Source organism: Pan paniscus, chromosome 14 (assembly GCF_029289425.2).
Source record: "Pan paniscus chromosome 14, NHGRI_mPanPan1-v2.0_pri, whole genome shotgun sequence".
Lineage (NCBI taxonomy): Eukaryota > Metazoa > Chordata > Mammalia > Primates > Hominidae > Pan > Pan paniscus.
In genome coordinates, this window is record NC_073263.2 from 27,202,440 (window position 1) to 27,227,528 (window position 25,089).

At 42.6% G+C, this 25,089-nt stretch overlaps 3 protein-coding genes across 5 annotated transcripts in view; 2 read left to right on the top strand and 1 right to left on the bottom strand.

Moving 5' to 3' along the window:
• The window catches only part of LNX2 (ligand of numb-protein X 2), a 75,353-nt gene extending 60,766 nt beyond the window's left edge, over positions 1-14,587 (bottom strand). Inside the window, exons 1-2 of one of the 3 annotated variants that reach the window (XM_034936490.3) lie at positions 14,379-14,513; positions 167-208 (exon numbers count right to left, since the gene is read on the bottom strand). The gene's annotated coding sequence lies outside the window, so the exon portion shown is untranslated. Of the gene's footprint in view, positions 1-166; positions 209-1,427; positions 1,662-14,378 lie in introns of those variants that run through there. The other 2 variants (XM_055097172.2, XM_034936491.3) reach the window with 2 other exon arrangements.
• Positions 14,588-15,875: 1,288 nt separating this feature from the next.
• LOC103786072 (DNA-directed RNA polymerases I and III subunit RPAC2) lies at positions 15,876-17,449 on the top strand. Its single transcript, XM_008971613.4, has 2 exons — positions 15,876-16,008; positions 16,875-17,449. Exons 1-2 carry the CDS (start codon positions 15,983-15,985, stop codon positions 17,248-17,250), a joined length of 402 nt encoding a protein of 133 aa, XP_008969861.1. The 5' UTR covers positions 15,876-15,982; the 3' UTR covers positions 17,251-17,449.
• The window catches only part of POLR1D (RNA polymerase I and III subunit D), a 45,518-nt gene continuing 36,304 nt past the window's right edge, over positions 15,876-25,089 (top strand). Inside the window, exon 1 of the mRNA XM_003818334.6 lies at positions 15,876-16,008. Within this exon, the coding sequence (XP_003818382.1) occupies positions 15,983-16,008 (26 nt within the window). The 5' untranslated portion in view covers positions 15,876-15,982. The remainder of the gene's footprint in view (positions 16,009-25,089) is intronic.

Below are 25,089 nucleotides of genomic sequence, written 5' to 3' on the forward strand. Positions count from 1 at the left end.
CTATTTTAAATCAAGGTACAGAACAGTATGAGTTTTAAAATATCTATGTATTAATATATAGACAGACACATGAGTTTATACACACAAAATATGCCTGGAAGGATATACAAAAAAACTAACAGCAGTCAACTCTAGGTGAACCAGGTAGCTGGGGTGAAGAGCTCACCTCAGGCTTGTTTTTCATGAAGTATCCATCTGAACACATACACTTTCATGTGTATGGAAGTATATTTATGGCAGGAGCAAGGGAGCATGCACAAAAAGAAATAAAGCAGAAATTAGAAAGCAGTCAAGATTGGTTCTTATATACATGATTAAAAAGCAAAGTACAGAAACAAGATCTTCACATCAAAAATAAGAACAATTTTATGGAGCACTAAAAATGAAGTTGCATGCCCAAGACAATGTTTTTTCTTTACTGCTTCATTTCTGTTTCAAAAGTAAATAAGTAAAACACAAATCTAAATATTAATTATCACATTTATCTGCAAAGTTATTTCCTATCATAAAAATGGGAGAAATGTAAATTATTGCTACATTTAAGAATCTTTTTGCAAGACACATTGTTTACACATATTCTATTCAAGCTTATTGAAATGTCCAGTGTTATAATACATTTCTAAGAATCAATTTAACATTCAGCTGTAATCACACCAGCACAGAAATAGACAAATTTGTGTTTTCTTGTATTTACTTCCTCTACTGCTGCTTAAGGGAAATCTACTATGGCATTCCTGGTTTCTAAAAACGCACCACAACGTCAACTGATGAGTCATGGGTCACACTCCAAGTTCTTATGTACCAAAGAAAGCAGGGCACTAAAGTCTTACACACCAATTTTAAAGACTGTCTAATAAGCTCGGTTACAAACCAAGAGTTCTTTATAAGGTAACACAGATGACAGTTTTTAAACAAGGCGTGAAAAACTTCAAAATAAAACTGCAAATTCCACAAAGAGTGATAGAATTATTTACTCTTTTTCAGACTCCTAATAACTGGTAGGGTTTTGTTTTTCTTAATTGAGAACATACAAACATAAAGCACTGTTGAAATACTGACAGGTACAAACTCAAGTTTGTAAAAACTCAACAAACTCCTAGCTTCCTGAAAGTCCAAATTATCTGAGAAATAATTTTCTATATGCCTTGTTTTGATTCTTAATTATTTCCAGTTTTCACTATTTAACCATTTCACTGACTGGGAAACCTCCAGGAGAGGGTACAAAAGGGCAGGAAGCAAAGATGACACCATTTGATTCCTTTGGGCATTATTAGTTAAATTTCCGTGGTGAAGAGACAAATAGCTAAAAGGAAACCTGGAGACCAGCTGTAGATTCTAGTAACCAGCATAACAGACCATTGAGATTTAATCACATCATCTAATTTTCCTCCTAGCATCCATCATTATCCTCTCCATTAATTGCTTACCTATTTGCTGTTGTTTCTCTTCCTGCCCCACAGCATGTAAACTCCATGAGAACAGAGATCCCACCTGTCTTGCTCATTGCTATAGTCTCACCATGTAGAACAGTGCCAGGCACATAACAGGCATTCAATAAACACCCAGTGGGAAAAGAAGACATATATGTATTCAGTTATCTTAGGACCTGTAGTCATGAAAAGGCTAAAATTTATGTTTGCTTGAAACTATTCTTTACTCGTAACTTCTAATAAATTTTTATTTTGCCTTGTCACAACTCTATGCTTTTGTCATCTAAATATGTTATCAAAATAGAGTAATCATACTGAAATTATAATCTAGACTAGATTTCTGAGAACAAGAACTTCTATAATTCACTTTTCTATCCCAAATATCTAGAATGGTACACAGCACAGAATAGGCATTCAAATATTTGTTGGAAAATATTATTTTAAAAGAATTATAACTGGTGGGATTAGTAATGTTTATTCTCTTTGCATAGTTTATGATTTCCTGCATTTTCTACATTAAGCATGTATTAATTTAAAAAATATACACTGCGATTTTAAAAAAGAAAATCAACATGTATCCCTTATATCTTCATGTAGTTTATAATGTATACAACAAGGTAAATCAAACAGACGTGCTGCTTAATCCCCAAGAGTAACCAAACAGAAAAACATTCTTTAAAATTGAGATATTGCTAAATTTTAAATTAAATTTAAAATATTATTTTTAAGAATATTAAGCTTTATTGTCTAGAAAGATATCCTTCCATAAATCCTAGTGTACTTAGAGAGCAATTTCTTTGAGTTTTTTGTTTTGTTTTGTTTTGGTGGGGGGCCAAAGTCTTGCTCTGTCACCCAGGCTGGAGTGCAGTGGTACGATCTTGGCTCACTGCAACCTCTGCCTCCCAGGTTCAAGCGATTCTCTTGCCTCAGCCTCCAGAGTAGCTGGGACTATAGATGTGTACCACCATGCCCAGCTAATTTTTGTGACGGGGTTTTGCCATTTTGACCAGGCTTGTCTTGAACTCCTGGCCTCATGTAATTCACCTGCCTCAGCCTCCCAAAGTTCTGGGATTACAGGCATAAGCCACTGCGCCTGGCCTGTTTTTCATTAACAGAATCATTTTCTTTTCAAAAGGTTCAAATAACCAACAGTGATTTTTTTTTTTTTTAAGAGATGGAGTCTCGCTCTGTTGCCCAGGCTGGAGTAGAGTGGCATGATCTTGGCTCACTGCAATCTCCGCCTCCCAGATTCAAGCAGTTCTCCTGCCTCAGCTTCCCAAGTAGCTGGAACTACAGGCGTGCATCACCATGGCCACCTAATTTTTGTATTTTCTAGTAGAGACAGAGTTTCATTATATGTTGGCCAGGCTGGTCTCGAACTCCTGACCTCAGGTGATCTGCCTGCTTTGGCTTCCCAACGTGCTGGGTTTACAGGCGTGAGCCACTGCGCCTGGCCCAGAGTGATTCTTTTTGAAGACAAAGAAAGTTATATTATAAATAAACAACTTAAGAACTACATAATGGTTTGCTTTCCTCCAGCACCAACTTTCAGGTGAACCCAAACTGTAGAAAGAGAAAATATAGTCACTATCACATTTAGAAAGACTAAAATCATGCAGAGCAACTGTGTTACAGGTAATCATTTTATAGGAAAAAAGTTAATACAACATAAATTAGTTGAAAGTTGACTGACGTTTAAAACAGTACTCAAGATTTTACCATCCTTCTACATTCTGCAAAAGGGATTCATTAAAAGTTTTTAATCCTTTCAAAAAATAGGTACTATACCATTGAAAAAAATCCAGACTCTCAAAATAAATCCTGAATGGTTTCTTAATGTTATCATACTCCATTAAAAACAGAAAAGAAATTCAAATGTGCTAATAAATGTACTACATATACCGGAAAAAGAATAGGTCAGTGTCCCAAAATAGAATTATGTCTATTTTTAGCAAAATCTAAAATTAGTCTATTGAAGTATCAATTAATACATCTCATCTATAATAAAAGCACAAAGCCTAAAACTGAGAAATCCATGAGATTAATAAATATTTCATGTGGGAACTAATTGCTATGGACACTTGAAATCCATTAAATAGCCTTCGCATAGTGGTCTTAAAAGGTCATGCACTGCTACTACCGATCAAATGCTTGACATATTTAGTAGCAGAGGCACAGGATACAACCACATGCACTGTGATACCTGGCCTCTCCCTACCAATTTTATATTTCAGCTTCAGCTAAACCCAGACTATCGACTGTTTCCAAATTGGTATCTTGCAACTATAAGAAATAAAAACAACAGAGAAATTCACACTAGAATATACTATGAAGCAGCTGAAAACTGTATTCTAGCCCAATAAGCGACATCAATTCTCCCAATTTAAAACTATTCCATGTATTTCAGACCTTTCCCTCTCTTTGTTATAAGCAGGGTCTCAGCAATATGCTCAAAATATTTTGTTTGGACCCTTATCTTACACCATATTCAAAAATTGCCTCAAAATGGACTAAAAACCTAAATGTAAAACTTGAAACTATAAAACTCCTAGAAGAAAACATACTGGAAATGCTTCATGACACTGGATTTGGCAAGGATTTCTTGGATATGACACTAAAAGCACAGGCAAAAATAGACAAATGGGACTACATTAAAATTAAAAACTTTTGCACATCAAAGGACACATCAACAGAATGAAAAGGAGAAAATATTTGCAAATCGTATCTGATAAGGGGTTAATATCCAGAATATGTGAGGTACTCCTACATCTCAACAATAAGAACAAAAAAAACAGGCCAAGGATGTGAACAGACATTTCTCCAAAAACGATACAGAAATGGCCAACAAGCACATAAGAAGTTCAGCATCACTAATCCCAGGAAAATGCAAATCAAAACCACGAGATATCACCTCATACCCATTAATATGGCTACTATTAAAACAGAAAAGAACAAGTGTTGGTGAGAACATAGAGCATGTAGAGAAACTGGAATCCTTCTGCACTGACAGTGAGATTGTAAAACAAGTGCAACCGCAATGAAAAACCGTATGGAGGTTCCTCAAAAAGTTCGACTACCATATGATCTAATAATCCCACTTCTGGGTATACATCCAAAAGAATTCAAAGCAGGGTCTCAAAGAGACATCTGCACACTCATGCTTATGGCAGCACTATGAGCAATAGCCAAGAGGTAGAAGGAACCCAAATGTCTACCGACAGATAAACAAAATGTGGTATATGTATACAATGGAATATTATTCAGCTTTACAAAGGAAGGAAATTCTGTCACATGCTACAACATGGATGAACCTTGAGGTCATCATCCTAAGTGAAATAAGCAAGTCACACAAAAAAAGACATATATTGTATGATTTCATTTACATGCGGTATCTAAAGTACTCAAATTCTAAAAAGTAGAAGAGTGGTTACCAGGGACTGGGGAGAGGAGGAAATGGGAAGTTGTTTAATGGGTACAGAGCTTCAGTTTCATAAGATGAAAAAGTTTTGGAGATCCGTTGCACTGTAATGTGAATATATTTAACAGTGTACACTTAAAAATGGTTACGATAGTAAATTTTATGTGGTTGCCACAATAAAAAGCTGAAGCAATGTGAAATATTATTCTGTTAAATATTCATAATTTTGGTAGAATTTATTTTACTTCAACCACTGAAAATTCAGCATCCAAACTGAGATATACTGTCTAAGTGCAAATCATTTCACTAGATTTCAGTACTTAATATGGGAAAAAAGAATGTCAAATCACATTTACAATTTCATATTGATGACATATATTTTGAACACACTGTTTTAAAATATGGAATTTAAAAAATGTTATGCTTTAAGAACAATAATTAGAGAAGAATGTGGGGTCAATGGAACTGTGTTTGTTTTACAAGGTTAAAGATTGGAGCATATTTATAGGCTGGTGTGAAAAAGAAAGCAGGGAGAAAGAGATTAAACATAGAAAAGAAGGGAGTTAATTGATAAAGCTGCTCCTGAAGGAGACTTGAAGAGATAACAGGCACATTTGGAAAAACAGATCTGAGACTTAAGTAGGTAAAGTTCGGAAAGGGAGAGACAGAAAAGTCCTAGAGAAATCACAGCAGATCATCTCATTTCCTCCATGAAATAACCAGATTATCTGCAGACTATATAGAAGAGGTGGAGTTGGATAAAAGGGTTTGTAATGATGAGGTTTTGGAATAAATCACGAGTGATGAAGAACAAAACCCTCATTGGGGCTAACAAGACCCATATGATCAGGCCATGGCCTACCTCCCTGGCCTCAGCCCCTGCCATGGTCCCAGCTCTCTCTCATCCACCTCCTCCCCCTCCCTCAAAGTGCCATCCACCTCTGACTGCCTCCTCTGAGGGTTTACCTGTGTAACACCTACTCAGCCAGATATCTGTTTAAGGACAACTTCTTCAGGAAGTCTTCAGTGATACCCCACTTTGCAGAGACTAGGGCAGTTTCCCTTCTCATAACCCAAACACCCTATGCCAGCATCATCCAACAGAAAGATCACTTGAGCCACATGTGTCATTTCAAACGTACCAGTAGCTATGTTTAAAAAATGAAAAGAAACAAGTGAATGAATTATTATCATTTTGAGACAGAGTCTCACTCTTGTTGCCCAGGCTGGAGTGCAGTGGCACAATCACAGCTCACTGCAGCCTCAACCTCCTGGGCTCAGGTGATCCTCCCACCTTAGCCTCCCCAGTAGCTGGGGTCACAGGCATATGACACCACACCCAGCTAATTTTTTATAGAGACAGGTTTCGCCATGTTGCCCAGGCTAGGCTCAAAATCCTAAGCTCGAGTGATTCTGCTGCCTTGGCCACCCAAAGTGAGCCACCATGCCTGGTCGAATTATTTTTAATATTTTATTTAACCCAATATATGCAGAATATTATCTTGAATCGCCTCTAGATTGTAAACTCCATGAGGATACCACAGCATACTTGGCTCAGTGTCAGAGCACTCAGTAGGAGCTAAACAAACGTTTACAAATTGACTGAAGGGTATGGGGGTAGGGGGTTGAGGGACATTTCCCTGCATTGAGGACCAGCCATTTAATTGGTGATACCAAAGCAATGTGGAGACAGAAGCAGAGTTAATCTGAACAGGGGCGTTATCTGGCAGGTACAACACAAAAGACAAGTCCAAGGGAGGCAAAGGTGCCAGTGGGAAGCATATTCCAGGTGTTTAACCATGGGCTTCCAAACTGGATAGAGACGCTCTGCAAGGCCAAAAGGTGTCCCTGCAGCAGGGAGGGGAGGGTGAGGTGGAACAGAAGGACTGGCACACTGTTGCTGTGAGGGGGAGGGGGCACTCTAATAGAAAGTGTGGGTATTGAGAGAGCTGCAAAGATACGAGAAGAGACGGAGGTCCAACTACAGGATATGTAAGTTTTAAGATTTCTAACATGGAAAATTTAGGGAAACGACAAGATGCCAAATGAATGTTCAGACACAGTGGAAGCAGGCCGGGCGTGGTGGCTCATGCCTGTAATCCCAGCACTCTGGGAGGCCAAGACATGCAAATCACCTGAGGTAAGGAGTTCGACACCAGGCCAACATGATGAAACACCATCTCTACTAAAAATACAAAAATTATCTGGGTGTGGTGGCAGGTGCTTGTAATCCCAGCTATTGGGGAGGCTGAGGCAGGAGAATCACTTGAACCTGGGAGGTAGAGGTTGCCGTGAGCCGAGATTGCGCCACTGCACTCCAGCCTGGGTGACAGAGCGAGACGCAGTCTCAAAAAAATAAAAATAAAAAAATAAAAATACAGGCGAAGCAAAGGTCACCCGGCTGCAAATGATTAACTACTCGAATGAATGTCTTTTAAGATTTTAAATACTACAAGGGCAGAGACAATCTTTTGTGTGCCACCCAAGCCCAGCACTTCTTAGGTACTTGTTAAATACAACTAAACTGAAAGTCAAAGTTCAAATGTTAAAAATCAGATAGAAGTAAAACTGCCTTTGCAAAAATTATATCAGTGAAAACATAGCAGTGGGGAGATCTTAGCCAATTCTCTTCTTGCCTTTAGCTTTCAAGCTGCCCTTAATTATTCCTGGGCTTAAACCAAGCTAATTTTGGGAGAAATTTAGTTTATAGTTTAAATGGTAACAGCTCTTCCCCAAAATTCAACCACCTTTGTAAAGCTAATGAGGGACCACGAAGCTAGGCAACAGAGGAACCTGAATTCAGCTAAGGTATAGACATAAACAATTGCCAGCCACTATTCCAGAGGTCACAGGATATGCAACTTGCCCAATTACTCCCTCAGATAACATCACTACTGGAGAAACTAAGATTGGCCTTTTGAGATATCTGTTCAGGTTTTTTGGTTGGACCCACTGACCACTCCTGTGGCCTCACCCAGAAGCCACTCAGAGCATAGGAGTACCATTTCCCACACCCCTATGATTGTGCCCCCAACCAATCAGCAGCAAGCACCCATTGCCTAGCCACTCCCACCCCTTCCCCCAGACTACCTTTGAAAATAGCCCCCAAATGCTCAGGTAGGCTGATCTGGGTAATAATAAAATTCCAGTCTTCTGTTCAGCAAGATCTATGTGTGTAAAAACTCTTTCTCTATTGCAATTCCCCTGCCTTGATAAATTGGCTCTATCTGGGCAGTAGGCAGGAAGAACCCATTGGGCAGCTAAAGAAGAAAAAGTCACAAAACTGAAATAAGATTTAAGTAAAGGTCTCCAATTTATGGGTTCAGTAATTATTTATTGGTCTAAATGATAAGGGTTCTCATAAACGATTAAGTCTTTAAGATTAGCAGCCGAAATCCCAACGGGGAAGGGGGTGGCAGGTATAAATATTTCCCAGACTTACCTTACTTTTATCTATAAAACAAAGTAATAGACAACAGAGCCTTGGAAACTGAGAGGAAATAAAAACACACTCAGGAGTGTTTTTTTCTATTCTCTTATTCAACACAACAGTCATCAACACGGAATACTTCTATGTCCAAATGTGGGTTCCCCCCCACACCCCAATACACAAAGCAGTGGACACCAGCTGGGTGTCCTCTAGTTCAATTCAATTCTGACCTGGAGATAACCTCAGATCCCAAAGCTGAGGGCTCAGTCTCCAAGACCGCTCCCCTCTCCGCCAGACACCAGTCGCAAGTGCAGGCCTCAGAAAATTCTAACTGACTGGCCTCAATTTGGGGTTCCCATAACCCCTCTTTGGGTTCAATTAACTTGCTAGAGCAGCTCACAGAACTCAGGGATACACTTACTTAGGTTTACCAGTTTATTATAAAAGATATTACAAAGGATATAGATGAAGAGATGCACAGGGCGAGGTACGGGGAAGGGGTGCGGAGCGTCCATGCCCTCCCTGGGGCGTGTTACCCTCCAGGAACCTCCATGTGATCAGCTGTCCAGAAGCTCTCTGAACCCTGTCCTCTTGGGCCTTTTATGAAGACTTCATAACATAGGTATGGTTGGTTAAATCATTGGCCATTGGTGATCAGCTTACCCTTCAGCTCCTCTGCCCTCCCTGGAGGGTGGTGGTGGGGCTGACAGTCCTAACCCTTTAATCCAGCCTTTCCAGTGCCCAGGGCCCATCCTGAAGCTACCTAGGGGCTGCCAGCTGTTCAGTCAACTCATCAGCATACAAAGACACTTAGCGCTTTGCAGATTCCAAGGAATTTGAGAGTTGTATGCCAGGAAACAGGGATAAAGACCATATATATATTTCACAACATCACAGAAGCTTTAATATAGCCAAATACATCTTATTTTACACATAAGATATAGGTCCTCGAAACTTGGCTATCAACACTTTTTACACTGGGCCCTATTACATACTTTAGAGCAATCTGTTATTTAAAATAATTCTAAGATTACTCTTCAAGAAAGAAAAAATTAAACCCTCATTTGTTTTACATATGAAGGTGGTATGCTTTTAAAGCAGACACACAATGATTGTTTTATGGTATGTTACTTGTCTATTGCCTATTTTCTGCATTTGTTTCTATTCCTCATTTCTCCTGCTCAGCCTGATTTTTTAAGAAAAAATAATTTTTCCCTGCATAATTTCTCCACTGAGGGAAAATGACTGTCAAAATTATCATTCATAAATCTCCAGGCTGGAAAGATTAAACGTATAAGCTATGCTTGCATCCTATCCTCCACAACAGTTCTGTTCCTATCTTTCCAGCTATCTTTATCGAGACTTCAGAGGCTCTGCCCCGGTGCTTTGCAAATAACCAACAGAGGACAAATTTATGATGCGGCTATTGTCAGTTTACCTCTGAACAAAGCTTTATCTCTATAAAATAGTTTAATCATAAGCCATCAATGTTGCAGTTCTTCTATATTCCTATAAGAACAGGAAACAGTTCAAGCTTCCTCACTGGATCAATTCTCTTTTGCTTTCCCTCTGACCAATGACTGTTTCAAAGATTTGGAGAAGTCTGTGAGCCAAGCCAGATCAAAGCCAATTTGGATCCAATTTGTTCATTAATGCATGCTGTCAACAAAAAGAGTCAAACTCTGCAACATATTTGAAGAGATTTATCGTGAGCCAAATCTGAGTGACCATGGCCCATGACACAGCCTTCAGGAGGTCCTAAGAACATGTGCCCAAGATGGTAGGGGTGCAGCTTGGTTTTATACATTTTAGGGAGGCATGAGACATCAATCAAAAAATTTTAAGAAATATATTGGTTTGGTCCAGAAAGGTGGGACAATTGCAGGGGGTCGGGGGTGGGGTGGGGGGTTGGGGGGGTAGCGGGGAGTGCCATTCCAAGCCATAGGTAAATTTAAACATTTTCTGGTTGACAGTCGGTTGAGTTTGTCTAAAGCCCTGGGATCAACAGAAAGGAATGTCTGGGTTAAGACAAAGGATTGTGGAGACCCAAGTTCTTACTTTCAGAGGAAGCCTTCAGGTAGTAGGCTTCGATAGGTGGTAGTTAAACGTTTCTTATCGGACTTAAGGTCTATGTTAATGTTAATGTCAGAGAGGTATAACAAGTCATGTCCGACCTCCACTTCCCAATCATGGCCTGAAACTGTCTCTCAGGTTAAATTTTAAAAGACTCCTGGATGAGGAGGAAGTCCATTCAGATGGCTGGGGAGAGGGGGAAGCTTAGAATTTTATTTTTGGTTTACAATACATTAATATTTGTTTAAGTACTTAGGGATTCTGCAGTTAGCAAAATAGATAGGATCCCAGCTCTAGGAAGCATACATTCTAAAGGATAGAACCTACAACACCTGCTTCTTTAAAAGCATACTAACTAGAGGACAATTTATTATTGTAACGTCATGAGCACTTGCTTGTTAAAAAATTCCTTTTTTGAGACGGAGTCTAGCTCTGTCACCCAGGCTGGAGCGCAGTGGCGCAATCTCAGCTCACTGCAACCTCTAGCTCCTGGGTTCAAGCTATTTCTCCTGCCTCAGCCTCCTGAGTAGCTGGGATTACAGGCACCTGCCACCACGCCCAGCTAATTTTCGTATTTTTAGTAGAGACAGGGTTTCACTGTGTTGGCCAGGCTTGTCTAGGACTCTTGAACTCCTGACCTCGTGATCGCCCGCCTCAGCCTCCCAAAGTGCTAGAATTACAAGCGTGAGTCACTGCACCTGGCCAAAAAATTCCTCTTAATAACTTCTTAGAAGGCTAATACACAAAATAGCCACCTTTTCTGAATCCAACCAAACAAAATAACTTATTAACCACAGATTTTCCTACTGCTTTGTATTTTCTGAGGAAAAGAAACAGATGCCAGGAAAGCTAAAAGGGATGTGTTTTGTAAGACTCTCAGGCCCTCCTACAGGGTCAATTTAGGTAGGCCTGCCCCAGTCTTCTAATTCTACATGCAAGATACATACATATTACTTTTTCAAACAACACTGCTTCCTAAATAGAGGAGAACCTATGAAATGAGACCTGTGATTCTTTTTTAAAAACCTAGATGCATTTGGATAGAGGAAGGTGGGCCTGTGAACTCTAGCCCTGTAAGCAGGAAGGAAAGTTAAATAGTTCCTCATAATACAATTTAAAGATATCGGGTGTCAATGGTAAAGGAAAGAAAGAAGAGGGGAAGAAGGCCAAAGAGCCAACTAGATTACAAGAGCCTGGAGTCCTCCTTTCTTTGATGGTGGCCAAAATATATTTTAAGGATAGAAATGCCTAATATTCAATGTCAACACTTCTGATATCACTCCACTGTGAACCCCTTCACCCTCCCCTTCCTCTAAATCTCTCATAAAGCTTACCATACCCATAAAGCCTTTCTGTGAACTCTTTTTCTTTTCTATTCTTTCCTAGCTCCTGTGAGACACAACTATCCAACAAATGCATCATGGATCTCTCAACCATCCATTTAGCACCTCCTTAGATTAGTCCAAAACTGAACTTATCTTCCCTTCTACACCTCTACCATCAATTGTTTTTAACTGCTCCTTCTCATATCCTCCAACATTCCACTAGCTCATTAACGTCATCATTTAAAGGAACAACTAATATTTACTGAGCACTTGGAATGTGCTAGGTACCCTGCCAAAGGCATTACATGCATAATTCCTCAAACCCTACTCAACAGGTACGACAATCATTTCCCAAATGTTAGGAAATCAAAGTTCTGTCAGGATAGTTATTCTAAGGGTAAGTAATAGAATTAGAATTTGACCCGTTTTAATTTCACAGCCAGCTTACCCAGTACACGTCAATCAATGCCTGAAGTCAAACAACCCAGGATTCATCCTTCCCTCCTTAAGCCTACCCAGTCACTTATCTAGTCCAGCCTCCTAGTCATACCTCTTAAACACCACGTCATTTCTCCTTCCACTGCCAGCACACTAGCATTTACTAAGTCCTTACTATCTGGCAATCACTATTCTAAGTAATAGACATGTTTTTTCCAGTTCTATCCCCCAAACTCTGAGATGACAAACCTAAGGAACAAAGAGGTTTCAGTGTATGACAGAGCCTGATTCCACCCCAGGTAATCTGAATAGAGAATCCCTGAGCACTTAACCCCTCCATTAGAACAGCCTCCAACTTAGTCTCCATATCGCCCATCTGGAAGCCCACCATCCTCCAGACGCTGCAGATATCTTTCTGGAATGCTTACCCGTTATCATGACATTCTCCTGCTTAAAATTAGCAGCTCAGTATCACTGACTGGATAAAGTCCAAATTTCTTAATCTGGTATAAAAAATCCTTCATTTTTCTGTTCAAGTCAATTCAGTAAATATTTTAGTGCCCAATGTAAGCAAGAAAAGGTGCCAAGTGTTCTGAAATGAATAATACATGTCCCTGACTACTACCTCCACCTCGGACACTGGGTCCTTCGGCCAGACAAGCCCATATGCAAAGCTCGTAATACAACAGCCCAAAGACACATACATTTATTTTTAAGTGGCCTGCGTGCTACGTGCCTACAATGTACGAAATCCCAAACCAATCTGAAGACTAAGTGCCTACGTAACACCTATTCTTACAGGTCTCCAGGCAGAAATGCTCCCTAAGTTCAAATTACTTCAGGGTAACTAGTGGGATAAAGGCATGGATCAGTTTCCAAATGAGAAAACTGGGCAAGAAGCAACCCCCGCCATCAATGGCTGGCATGCAGTAGGTACTTTATCAGTGGCTAAATGAATAATGAAAAAATTTCAAAGTTGATGAGAGAAACAAGATATATGGAGAATGTAACACACAAGTGGGCCGAATTAAAAGTGATGTTATTCTACTTTGGTTCTCATTTGGCCTACTTTTACCCCATGGGAAAACTCACATGTGGGACTTGGACAAGCTAAAAAGCCAAAACTTTGTTATTCATGGCTCAACAAAGCTTTGACAAGCCAAAAAGGATACCAGATTCCCGCTTCCTTCTTTACCTGCCAAAGTCCATTTTCTAAAGAGGTGTGGGGGTGGGAATCAAATCTAGCAAAGTAAATAAAATTGATCTACTGAGATCCAACTTCATTAGTGCTGCATCGAAGTACATGCAAAAGAAATATCAAAACCTGTCCTGGGAAGAAGGCCAATTTACAAGTAAGTACTATTGCCGCAAGAACGTGAAATTCTTAAAGGCAGTTCCAATAAGCTGGAGCTCACAAGTGTTCCTCCTCCTGCACCGCCACCGCTTTTCACTCAACTTTGTTTCTGATTTCTGTGATTTTAAAAAGCATAATATACACAGCAAAGCCCATGCATAAGTATACTTTAGCTCCTCGTACAAACGAACGTCTGGATTCATAAACTTAACGGAAACTGAAATACTAGAAGAAACACTACATGAGTCAAAAGTCCTTGTTTAAAACGTGGCATAAAGCTTTGAAAAGCGAGTGATGTATTTCCTGAATGATGCTTTGTGTGCAACTGCTTCCAAATCAAGATTCATATTTTTAAATTACCCCCGGAAGATGTCAAATCTCTCTCCCACCCTCTCCAGCCTAAAGAGAAAGGTGAGAATTCACAGGCAACAGGCTGGGGCGGAGGGAATGATCTCTGCCCATCCCTTTCCAGAGGAACAAAACCCGATAAAGGCAGCTAGTGCCACTCTCATTGCCGACACCACACACACACAGAGGAAATTTAAACACTCATCCCACCTCTCCCTTCCCTTAAGAAGCAAACGACGCCAAGATCTGCACCACGGTGGCCGGAACCAGCAAACGCTAACAACCGGAGGCCGCCCGCCTCCCAGGCGCCTGCAGGCGGCGGGCACCGGGCGCCGACTCTCCCTCCTGGACCAGCCCCACACCCGAGTCCACGCCAGCCCCGCAGCCCGGGCGAGCGAAGACAGTCGCGAAGGACCAAGGCTCCGGGGCGAGCTGTGGCGCCGCTCCGGCCGCCTCCCGGGGCGCGGCGCTGCCCCACACCCAGCTGACGCCCGCACCTGAGGCGGCTGCCCGCAGCCAGCGAGAGGGCGCGCAGCGAGGCGGGCAGGGCAAAGTTACTCACTGGGAAAGCGCGGCTGCCCGGGCCGCGCACGGGCTCCTGGCGCCGCTGCTCGGCACCAGCTCCCGCTCTCCGCGGCCCGCTGAGGGAGCGGAGAGCCTACCCGGCTCCGCTCCGCCAGGAATCGCCGCCGCCGCCGCCGCCGCGGATTTCCTGGCAAGAAGCAAACTCCGGCCAAGACTTCACTTCTCAACCGCCCCTGCTGCCTTCCCGGGGGCAGCGCCAAGGCCGAGCGGCCCAACCCGCACCCGGGCCAATCGGAGGTAGCACAGGGAGGGAGGTGGGCGGACCAGAGGGCGGCTTCACCTATCCGAGAGCTCGGGAGGCGGGCCAGAAGGGGCCCGTCACTCCCGGGTTAGAGTGAGACCACTCCGCCCTCGCCGCCCGCCTCCCCCACTCGCCCCGGGCTGTCCCCGCCGCCCGCCTGATTCCCCTGCGGAAGCCCCGCTGGCTAGGTGTCTGCGCGCACCCCCGGCCGCCGCCAAGAGTGGCACAGCTGGGGAAGGAGTGAACATCCAGAGGAATCGCGGGGCGGGGTGGGGGGAGGCCAGGAGAACAGGTGGCGCAGGGAAGCAGAAACGTAGTTGCGCTGGACAGCTGGAGTGGGGCAGGGTCGGGGCCAGCGGCGAGGGGACAAGAAGGGCCGATTCGAGAGGAAGCGCACCTGAGGGAGCACAGCGAAGGCCGGGATGCAGGGAGCTGGGTGGAGAGCGAGCCTGGGCGGCGAAAGGTTGCCGAGGCGGGGGCTGGGCGCCTGGGAACAAAGGTGAGGGCGGGTTCCGCAGGTGAGGAGGTTTGAGGAGCCACTGGGGAGAAAGGGAAAAGGAAGTCTACAGCCGGAGAGGACGCGCTCTGGGGGTAGAAGGAATCCTAGGACGGAAAGGATAAGGTGGGAAACAGTTTTCTCCCAAACTCTCACTCCCCCAAAAGAGACATTTCTTTCTTGCCCTTTTTTGACCCAGTTGAAAATGCAACTGCAAGCTCCCCGGTGAGACAAATACCGCCTTCAACCTTCGTATTCTGTGGTGACTCATCTCGCACGTGACCCCCCCCCCTTCAAGGTGTGTTGACCGACTACAGTTTAAGCCTGTCGTCCCACAAAAGGCCCGGGAGGGCCGGGGTCCCAGGAAGGGCCATCCTGGGTCAACACTGCCCCAGTTGGGAAGTCGGGCCGCTTTCGGACTTGCCACTGGGAAGGGAAGTGATTTGGGGGCGGCAGGTAAGGCCGCGCCCCTTCGCCATCACCTGGGGAAAGGTACCAGAGTTGAGCCAGGGCGCCCGCAGGCCTGTCTGGGCCTAGGGGTAAGGCGGCGCTGGCCCCGCCCCCTGCCCCCCCCGCCGCGAGTGGCCTCGCGTGGTCGTCCAGGTGAGCCGCCGGGCCGCGAGCCACCGCTCACCCCGCGTCGGGGCGGGGCCTGGGGGCGGAGCCTCATGCCCCGCCCCGCGGCTGGGCCCTGCCGCGCCGCTGCGGCTCCTCCTCCCTCCTTCCGTCCTCCGCGCCTTCCGTCGGTCGGTCCTTCCTTCCTGCTTCGCCTCCGCGCCTCGCGCTATGGGACAGAGCCCCCGATCCGCCAGCACCACCTGAGGATCCGGAAACCGCCCCAGCGATGGAAGAGGATCAGGAGCTGGAGAGGTAACGGCCGAGGAGGAGGCGGGCGGAGCGGGCCGCGCCCAAGGGGAGCGGGTGGCCGAGGGGCACGCTGCCTGGCCTGGCAGCCGGGGCCTAACTCGGGGCGCAGAGAAGAAGCATGGAGAGAGAAGTGGGGAGGAGACATGAATGTGTTTCAGTTGAGGGGCTGAGAGGTACACTAGCTATCAAGGAGGGAAGACAAGTTGGGAGACCAGAGTTAAGTATCCGAACTGCCCACCCCCGTTACAACAGCAGTGTGTAAAAATCACGCCCCGGGCCTCTGCTCCTGAGGACGGTACTCGTGCCTCTGTCCCTGTAACTACGGCTCACCTTCTTTTCTATGTGCAGACTGCTCCTAAAGCCACTCTGTGCGCTGAGCTCTTTTTCTCCCTGCTGCTTGACTCCTGAACCTTCCATTCTCCTAGTTTCCTTCTCTTGCAAAATGGAAGCCGTAGTTGGGCCTGCACATTGATCATCTGTATCCTGTATTTTTATACTAGAGCAATCGGGATTTCTATGCCTTTCAACCCCCTTTTCATCCTCTAGCAGGACCAGTCCTATTCTAATCCTATCCCTTGCTTGTGACTCTACCAAAAAATATTTTTGCAAACACTTAAGTTTGTGTTTTTCTAAGAAAACTCCCCTTGTGGCCAGTGTGGATGGTCAAATGGAGCAGGGAAAAACTGGAGGCAATAAATTAAATATTTATTGATAGAGTTTGTGGAGGCAGGAAAATGAGAGGCGAATAATTCTGTGTAGCTGGAGTAGATTAATAATAATGTGTTGCAATGTGATATAGTAAATGAGAAAAAGCTAGTTACAAAACAATATTCAGTATGATCTCATTTTTATAAAAAATATGTGTGTAGAAAAATATCTGGATTGAAGACCTCAATGGCTGAAGGCGAGAGGAAGACAGCCCTGGAAATGGTCCAGGCAGCTGGAACAGATAGACACTGTGTGACATTTGTATTGCACGAGGAAGACCATACCCTAGGAAATTCTCTACGTTACATGATCATGAAGAACCCGGAAGTGGAATTTTGTGGTTACACTACGACCCATCCTTCAGAGAGCAAAATTAATTTACGCATTCAGACTCGAGGTACCCTTCCAGCTGTTGAGCCATTTCAGAGAGGCCTGAATGAGCTCATGAATGTCTGCCAACATGTGCTTGACAAGTTTGAGGCCAGCATAAAGGACTATAAGGATCAAAAAGCAAGGAGAAATGAATGCACATTCTAGTCCTTTATGCAGTATACAAGGAGAACTGTCCTGTAGGATATTCTCTTCCTGATGGTGCAGAACCCAGAATTAGAAGTTTGTGGTTACAGCATACTCTGTCCTTCAGAAAGGCGTGATTCTAGCTGTTGACCCCTTGCAGCTGTTGGAATCTCTGCAAGAACCTCTGTATTCTTCTAATAAATTCCCTCTTTTATTTAAACTAGTTTGACTGGTTTCTGTTCCATGCAACCAAATGGTCCTTGAGGATGACTTTTTTTCTAATTAAGCCAGCATTGAAAATGAGGAAACTGAGAATATCAGAGGCCTAGACAAGAACTGTGATCATGGGAATTAAAAGGAGTATATATCCATGTCTGTAGTTGGAGTGGTGGGGGTAAGGGAAGAGACAAAAACCATGACCCCAGTTAGATTGTTGTTAGTTTAAAAACAGAAGGAAAGAAGATTGGGGTGGGGACTTGGCTTCTTGCTAAACTTTTTGGCTTTTAAAGAATTGCATCATTTGCTGTGATTGGTAGACTGGGCAAGGGTGGGAATAATTTGGAAGAAGTGTGAGAATTCTGGTTTTACATGAGAGTTTTAGGGAGTAAGGCTCCATCTTTGAGGCATTTACAGGAAAGATACCAGTTTACTGCTTGAATTTTGGGATATACTTAGTCATGATCTAAGTAAGGTAAGATGTTTTGATTATATTACAGAAGGAGAAAATTGGGATGACTAGAAAACATTTTCAGTCCTTAAGTAGGTATAGCCTAGGGTAATGTAGAAGAAGCCCTATTTGAGAGAAGGTAAAGCCAAGGAGAAGGAAAATTCCATATAGGGGAAATGACTGTTTTGGAAAACACATACCCCACCCGGCAGTGCTCTGTGCTTTGGGGCCTTGTTTATCTATCCCCTCTTCCTGGGCCAGTCTTACTCCTGCCATACTCTTAAGTCAAAGCTTATGTGTCAGGCCTCTCAGCCTAGTTTGGGTACTTCTTTGTGCTTTCATTACACCCTGTGTTTCCTGGCCTTGGCATTTACTATGCTATTGGTAGTGCTTATCTTGTTTACCCACTAAACCAACTTGGAGGTCAACATGATTCTGGTACCTGGAACACCTGACAGGTAGTGGACACTTAGTAAATACTCTATGAATTCATGTAAGTAGTTATGGCATGCAGCTTTTCAGTCCCTCAAACCTGACCTCTTACACTAGCCTGCCATAGAGCCTACATTTCCTACACTCAGTCAACTTCTTTAAAGATATATCCATATTTTTGAGTACTAGTATGTTCCAGGCCTTGGGGATAGATACATAGTTATAGTGGATGAGACAGAGTAAGTCCTGTTCTCATAAAGCATGTGTTATAAGAGCCCCTTAAAAAAAAAATTGTGAGGCTCGGCATGGTGGCTCACACCTGGGAAGCCAAGGTGGGAGGATCACTTGAGCCCAGGAGTTTGAGACAAGCCTGGGCAACATAGGGAGTCCCTGTCTCTACAAAAAAATAAAAAAGGTAGCCAGGCATGGTGACACATGCCTGTAGTCCCAGCTACTTGGGAAGCTGAGGCAAGAGGATATCCTGAACCTAGGAGGTTCAGGCTGCAATGAGCCATGATCACACCACTGCACTCCAGCCTGGGTGACAGAGGGAGACCTTTTCTCAAAAATATATATAAAATTAAAAACTTGTAATTCTGTAAAAGCAGCAAATTTAGGGTCAAGATAGAAAACATGAGAAAGGAATCTACTTTAGGCACGAAGTTAGGAAAGGTGTTCTAGAGATTACAGGAAGGGAGAGAGCTGGCTGTGCAAAGAGGAGAGAAAATGCACTCTGGGGGTATAGCATGTGCAAAGGTCCTAAAGCAGAAAACTGGTGGCATGAGGAACTGAAGATATTGAACAAAGATTTGCATGTTTTTGTAGCACAGTAGACGAGAAGGGCCTGTCCTCTGGAGTCCGTGGGAGGAAGAGTTGGGGTAGTAGGGATTTTGGATTTTAGGTACAGTGGGAATGACATCTTCATTACTTTGATTACAGAGTGGGGGGAGATGAATTATAGGGAGGCTGGAGTAGAAGCAGAGAGAGACACTATAAAGAGTTGAAGTGGCCTGGAAGGGTAGAAGCTAGTGATGGAGAAGAGAAGGTAGGTTTGAGGTATATTTTAGAACTGAATTGGCACAGAATTGGTACACTTCAGGAATTGTGGAAGATGAAGAATCAAAGATGACTACTGCCTAGCTTTGGGGCCAATTACTGAAGTTGGGAAGCTTAAAATGGAAAATAGATTGGGAGGTGGAAAAGATGATAGGAGTCAAAAGTTTCATTTGTGAACGTTGTAAGCAGTGGCTATGTGAGTTGGAGATCGTGGAAGAGATCTAAGCTGGAGACAAATTTTATGAGTCCTTGCCATAAAGATGACATAAATTGATTTAAAAAAAAAAAAAAAATAGAGGGTGACAAAGAAATGGGCCCAGAACAAAGCCCTAGGCAACTTCAGTATTTAAAGTTTGGGTCAAAGAAGAGTTAAAGATAAGAGTATTTGTAAGTTTGGGTCAATGTGATGGTAGGAAAGTGCAAAAATAGGGTGTGGAAGCCAAGGGTTTCAAATAGGGAATAGAAAAATGTCACCTGGAGTTAACATGGAGGTCACTAGGCAGTAACAGCATTAGTTTACTGCCTAAGAAGAGTAAACATTACCACTCATTATACAGAGGAATGGCTTAGTTTGGTTTTCCAATAAAAGAATCACATGAAGACGTTGGAAGAGGTGAGTTTAGGCGGGAGCAGGGATGTCATAGGGCAAGGATACAGCATATTCTCTTATGGTAATAGTAAGAAATTCTGGAAAGTCAATGTTTGTTTAAGGGCATTAGCCTTTGAAGATAAAAGGAAGCTCAAAAAGGATGTGGAAAAGGATTAAAAACTTTTTTCCTCTCCCAAAACTTTGCCTGTGGGGATAGTAAACAGAATGACTTACCTGGAGTTTAATTCCTCTAAACCAAGGCCTGTCAGGAGATGAAAACAAAGTTTAATTAGTGGACATCAAGGTACAGACTGATGATAGATGAAGTACAGTGGGAAACACAGCCAGAGGCGACCGCTCACCACATCACGACTTCATTGCACCTAAAAGAATTTAGACTGATCGCGTAGCATGCAGTCTTGAATGTCTTTAGGGTGACCATAAACTCACGGGTTCATACAAAACACCTGCAGAAGGCAGTTGGGTGGAGGGAAGAAACTGAGAACGGGGCAGGCAGGTTAACCAAGAGTCTTGTATATGTGAAAGGAATCTGCATAAAGTCTGTAGGGACCTGAGGGAAAGCTGAGTTGGTCCAAAAAGGACTAGGGAGATGAATGTGAATCTTATATATCCTGTGAAAAGTTAATCCGCATCTGATTTGCACTCCAATAGCATTTCATTCTAAATAAACTCATGCCAGTGATTCAAGATCAGAAATTCTCTTCAGCTGTAAAGTACTGTGACTTTTAAAAAGCTGATTATTAAATATATACCAAAGGCTTTTAACATATAGTAATTCTGAGTACTTGCTGGTACTTTCTATTTTCAAAGTACTTTACAAGCTAATTATTTACAAATTGCATATAGCTGTAACATCTAAGTACTCTAATTAGTTGGCATAATGCACAGGTTCACACAGAATCTCGAGAGATGGAAAGGTGTCTACAAAGTGGTCTCTTCAGTACTGACCCAAAGAGTGTCTTGCATCTCAAGAGATAGGAAAGCATATCAAGTTCCGTGGCCTACCACTCCCCACCCTTCTTTTAGTTTCCCTTAAACACGTTATTCAGATTTTAGATGGTCTCCAGATCACTAGACAAAAGTCATCTTTTTGGTTAGCGTAATTTAGAGTCATTCTTTGTAACAACCTTTAAACTGGGCTCTTAGGAAGTTTACCCAAATCTACCCATCTGCTTTCAAGTACTTATTAAGACCCCCAAACCCAGCCTTTTCTTGCTCAAATTCTTAATGTTGCTATTTTCTTTTCCTGCTTTATAAACTATCCTGGTACAGTTACTGCGTGGGTCTGGTTTTTTTTTTTTTTCTCATGATGAAATTATTCTTAAACTTGGATTATTAGATCTCTAATTATATAACTATACAGTAAGTATGTACCTAATAGTAGCACAGTCCTGAGAAATGGTGGAAATAAGACACTATGAGTCTGTCCTGAAAACCCTTCTGTGGTTTTGGAGAAGGCAGACAAGAGCTGTACACATGAAAAAGAAAACCAATTGTATTGACAATGAAGTGCCCGAATGTGCAGTGTGGAGTATTATGTGATGAATTCAGAATGGGATGGGTGAAAGGCACTGCTGAAACATCGATTCTTTCATGAGCACTCATTCTGTTGGCCAGTGAAGATGGCAAATAAGAATTGGCGGCTTATTATTAATAACAGGAATAAATGGTTTCCTTTTTTCCAGTGTAAGAGAGCTGTTAAAGATTCTTGAGCTAGAACTGCCGTAAAGTTTTAGTTGTTTTTTTTTTTTTTTTTTTTTTTTTTGTCCCATGCCTGTGTGCAGAATGGGTGAGTGGAAGGAAACTGGAAGACAGCAGTGAGCTGGGGACATTTGTAATAGTCCAGGTATAATGTAAGGAGGGCATACTTGTAAGAGAGGAGATAAAAGGATGGATACAAAAAAAAATGCTTAAACAAAAAAAGTAACTTGGAGACAGATTCTATAGAGGGGTAATAGAAGAGTTGTAGATGACCCCAAAGGCCCCATATCCAGGTTCATTTACCCCTTTGTTTATCCTACCATTCCCTCACAACCAAAAACCAGTAAGGCAGGATTTATCATTTCTTCTCTCCAGCCTGTCCTTACTAGTGGGAGTTAGTGGGTGCAACCACCCTTACCTCCTTCCCCGACCCATATCAGAAGAATTCATGTATTTTACAAGGATATGAATCCAGGGCTACAGATGTGAAAATTGATAGTTGAGAAGAGGCGATCAGGGCAGTGAACAGCCTGGCTCTTACGGTCTGCACTCACCAAGCTGCTTGCTTTACAGGGAATGTTTTCATTAATTGGCTCTGTAAATATTGAGCACATACTATATGGAGGCACAGTTTAGGGGCCAGGATACGGCAGTGAACAAGTTGGCCCACATGCAGTTTATTTTCTGATGGCAGAGTTAGACAATAAAGAAACATGCAAACAAATTTAATTTCAGGTAGTAAACTAATAATGACAAGGAGAAAACACTGAATAGTTAAGGAAGGCCTTTCTGAGGAGGTAACATTTGAGCAGAGAAATACAAGAAGAGAGAGACCAAGGATAAAAGAGAATGAGCCCAGAATTTTTTTAAAAACCTGAGCTTAGATTATTCAGCAATGAAAGCAAAATTATGAACCTTTCTAGAGGAATAAATTGTATATTTCAGCCTTGTGTTTGTGACTTTTATTAGTGCCTAAATTTATATCATCTGTTTTTAATCTGTGTATGTATTTACCTAACAATTATAGTAAAGAATATTGTACTACTCTGTGGGAAGGAGGATATGTAGGATATTGGAGTTATTTTCGATTGGCTGATACATGTATGTATATTGGAGGGGCTTATTTAAATTGAACTTTTTAATTCTTTTTTTGAGACAGTCACACTGTTACCAAGGCTGGAATGCAGTGGTGCAATCTCAACTCGCTGCAGCCTTGACCTCCCAGGCTCAAGCAGTCCTCCTACCTCAGCCTCCTGAGCAGCTGAGACTACAGGCATGTGCCACCATGCCTGGCTAATTGTTTGTTTTTGGTTTTTTTTGTGTGGAGACAGTCTCACTATGTTGCCCAGGCTGGTCTTGAACTCCTGGACTCAAGTGATCGTCCCATCTCAGCCTCCCAAAGTGCTAGGATTATAGGCGTGAGCCACTGTGCCCAGCCAAAATAGACCTTCCTTAGGAATAGAAATTGATATGTGTGGAATCTTGGGTATCTTTTCAGTAAGCATAGGCATAGCAAACTTAGGCAGTATAACATTGGAATTTAGGGCTGTTGGACTCACAATGCCTGGGTTTTGATCCTGGCTCTAGATGTTAGCCATGTGACCTTGGACATACTGTTTGATCTCTTTGTGCCTGAGTTTCTTCTGTAAATGGGATAACAATAATACCATATAGGGATGTTACAAGTGTTAATTTAGATAATATTCAAAGTGCTTAGGACAGTACCTGAACCATAAAGCATACTCTCAATCAATGTTAGCTATTAATGTTATTATTGTAATATCATTGATGTTGAGCAAGCTGGGTTGGTTTATATTCCTTCATGTGAAAACTTTGAAACAAAAAACCTTAGTAGCCTGTGTATTTTTTTGTTTTCTTCAGTCTGTAATATGATTTGAGGACCCCTGTATGGAAGGTTATCAGTCTGTTAAACCCATAGCTTTTAAGAAAAATACTATAAAATAGCATTTTTATTAATAGGATATAGAGAAAAGTCGCAGACAAATTGTGTTTCTCCTCTTTTTAAAAAGAAATTAAGATTCTGATGGAACATTCATAATCATCCTTAAGCTTTAAGATAAAGGTTAAGCAGAAGGAAAAGCAAGTTCTGTAGCAGATGGGTACCTGGCTTGGTGCCAGGTATCTGGACTATTGGTAGGAAGCCAGGGCTCAATCTAGGTCAGTTGATTGTAAAAACTGCATTAAAAAGACTTTATTTATTTATTTATTTTTTTGAGATGGAGTCTCACTCTGTTGCCCAGCCTGGAGTGCAGTGGCGCAATCTTGGCTTACTGCAACCTCCGCCTCCTGGGTTCAAGAGATTCTCCTGCCTCAGCCTCCTGTGTAGCTGGGACTACAGGCACCCGCCACCAGGCCTGGCTAATTTTTGTATTTTTTAGTAGAGACGGGGTTTCACCATATTGGACAGGCTGGTCTTGAACTCCTGACCTCGTGATCCACCCGCCTCGGGCTCCCAAAGTGCTGGAATAACCAGCCTGATTTTTTTTTATCTAGTACTGTTTCTCAGTATATTCCCTGTTCATTGTGCAAGGCACTTAGCATATCTCAAAAACAAAAGCTACCTTGGTGCTTTTCTAAGTTTTACCTTCCTGACTGGAGTCAAACCTCAAAAAAATTATGAATAATGCCCCCACCAATTTTATTAAAAGGACTCCAAGAGAAAATCCAACAGCCTGGAGCATCTAATTACACAGAGATTGAACTAGTTGGCTTAAACAACAGCTTGGGGTTACAATTTTTGTTTTTTGTTTTTTTCATGGGTGGAAGAGACTTTCTCTGCTGACCTCTTTCAAGGCAGTGTTGTGTAGAGGCGAAGGGTAGGGACTCTGAAGTCAGAGGGCCTGTTGGCTCCACACTTCCTATCTTATGAATGTGGGCAAGTGATGTAACCTTTCTGAGCCTCAGTTTCATACCTATAAAATTAGGCTAATAGTAACACCTACTTCATAGGGCTATTGTGAGAAATAAATGAAATAAAACACTTAGCACAATTTCTAGTACACTTAAATACTCAAACATTAGCTATTGCTATTGATATATATGGTTGTTGTTCAAGTCAGTTAGTGGGAGTTAAATTTATGGTCTTCATAGTACAGGTTGTGTCATGTTATCCATAGGAGCCCTCCTGGCTGGCTTGCATGAGCTGCCCGCCTCCCCCACCCTGCTGTCTACCCAAAGCATCACCTGTGACTCTGCCATGCTGGCCTTCTCACTTCTTTTATTCATATAAGCCTAACATTGCCATTTCAGGGCCTTGGCACTTGCCCTTTACTTCCTGAACCTCTCTTCCCCTAAATCTTCACATGGCCTGTCCATTTCCAAAGTCGTTTGCTCAGAGAGGCCATCCTTGACTGGGTATTAGTCCATTGCTGCA

Coding starts and splice junctions, on each gene's coding strand:
- LOC103786072 (XM_008971613.4), top strand. CDS start 15,983: ATGGAAGAGGATCAGGAGCTGGAGAG. Junction 16,009..16,874: donor GAGGATCAGGAGCTGGAGAG/GTAACGGCCGAG, acceptor ATATGTGTGTAG/AAAAATATCTGGATTGAAGA.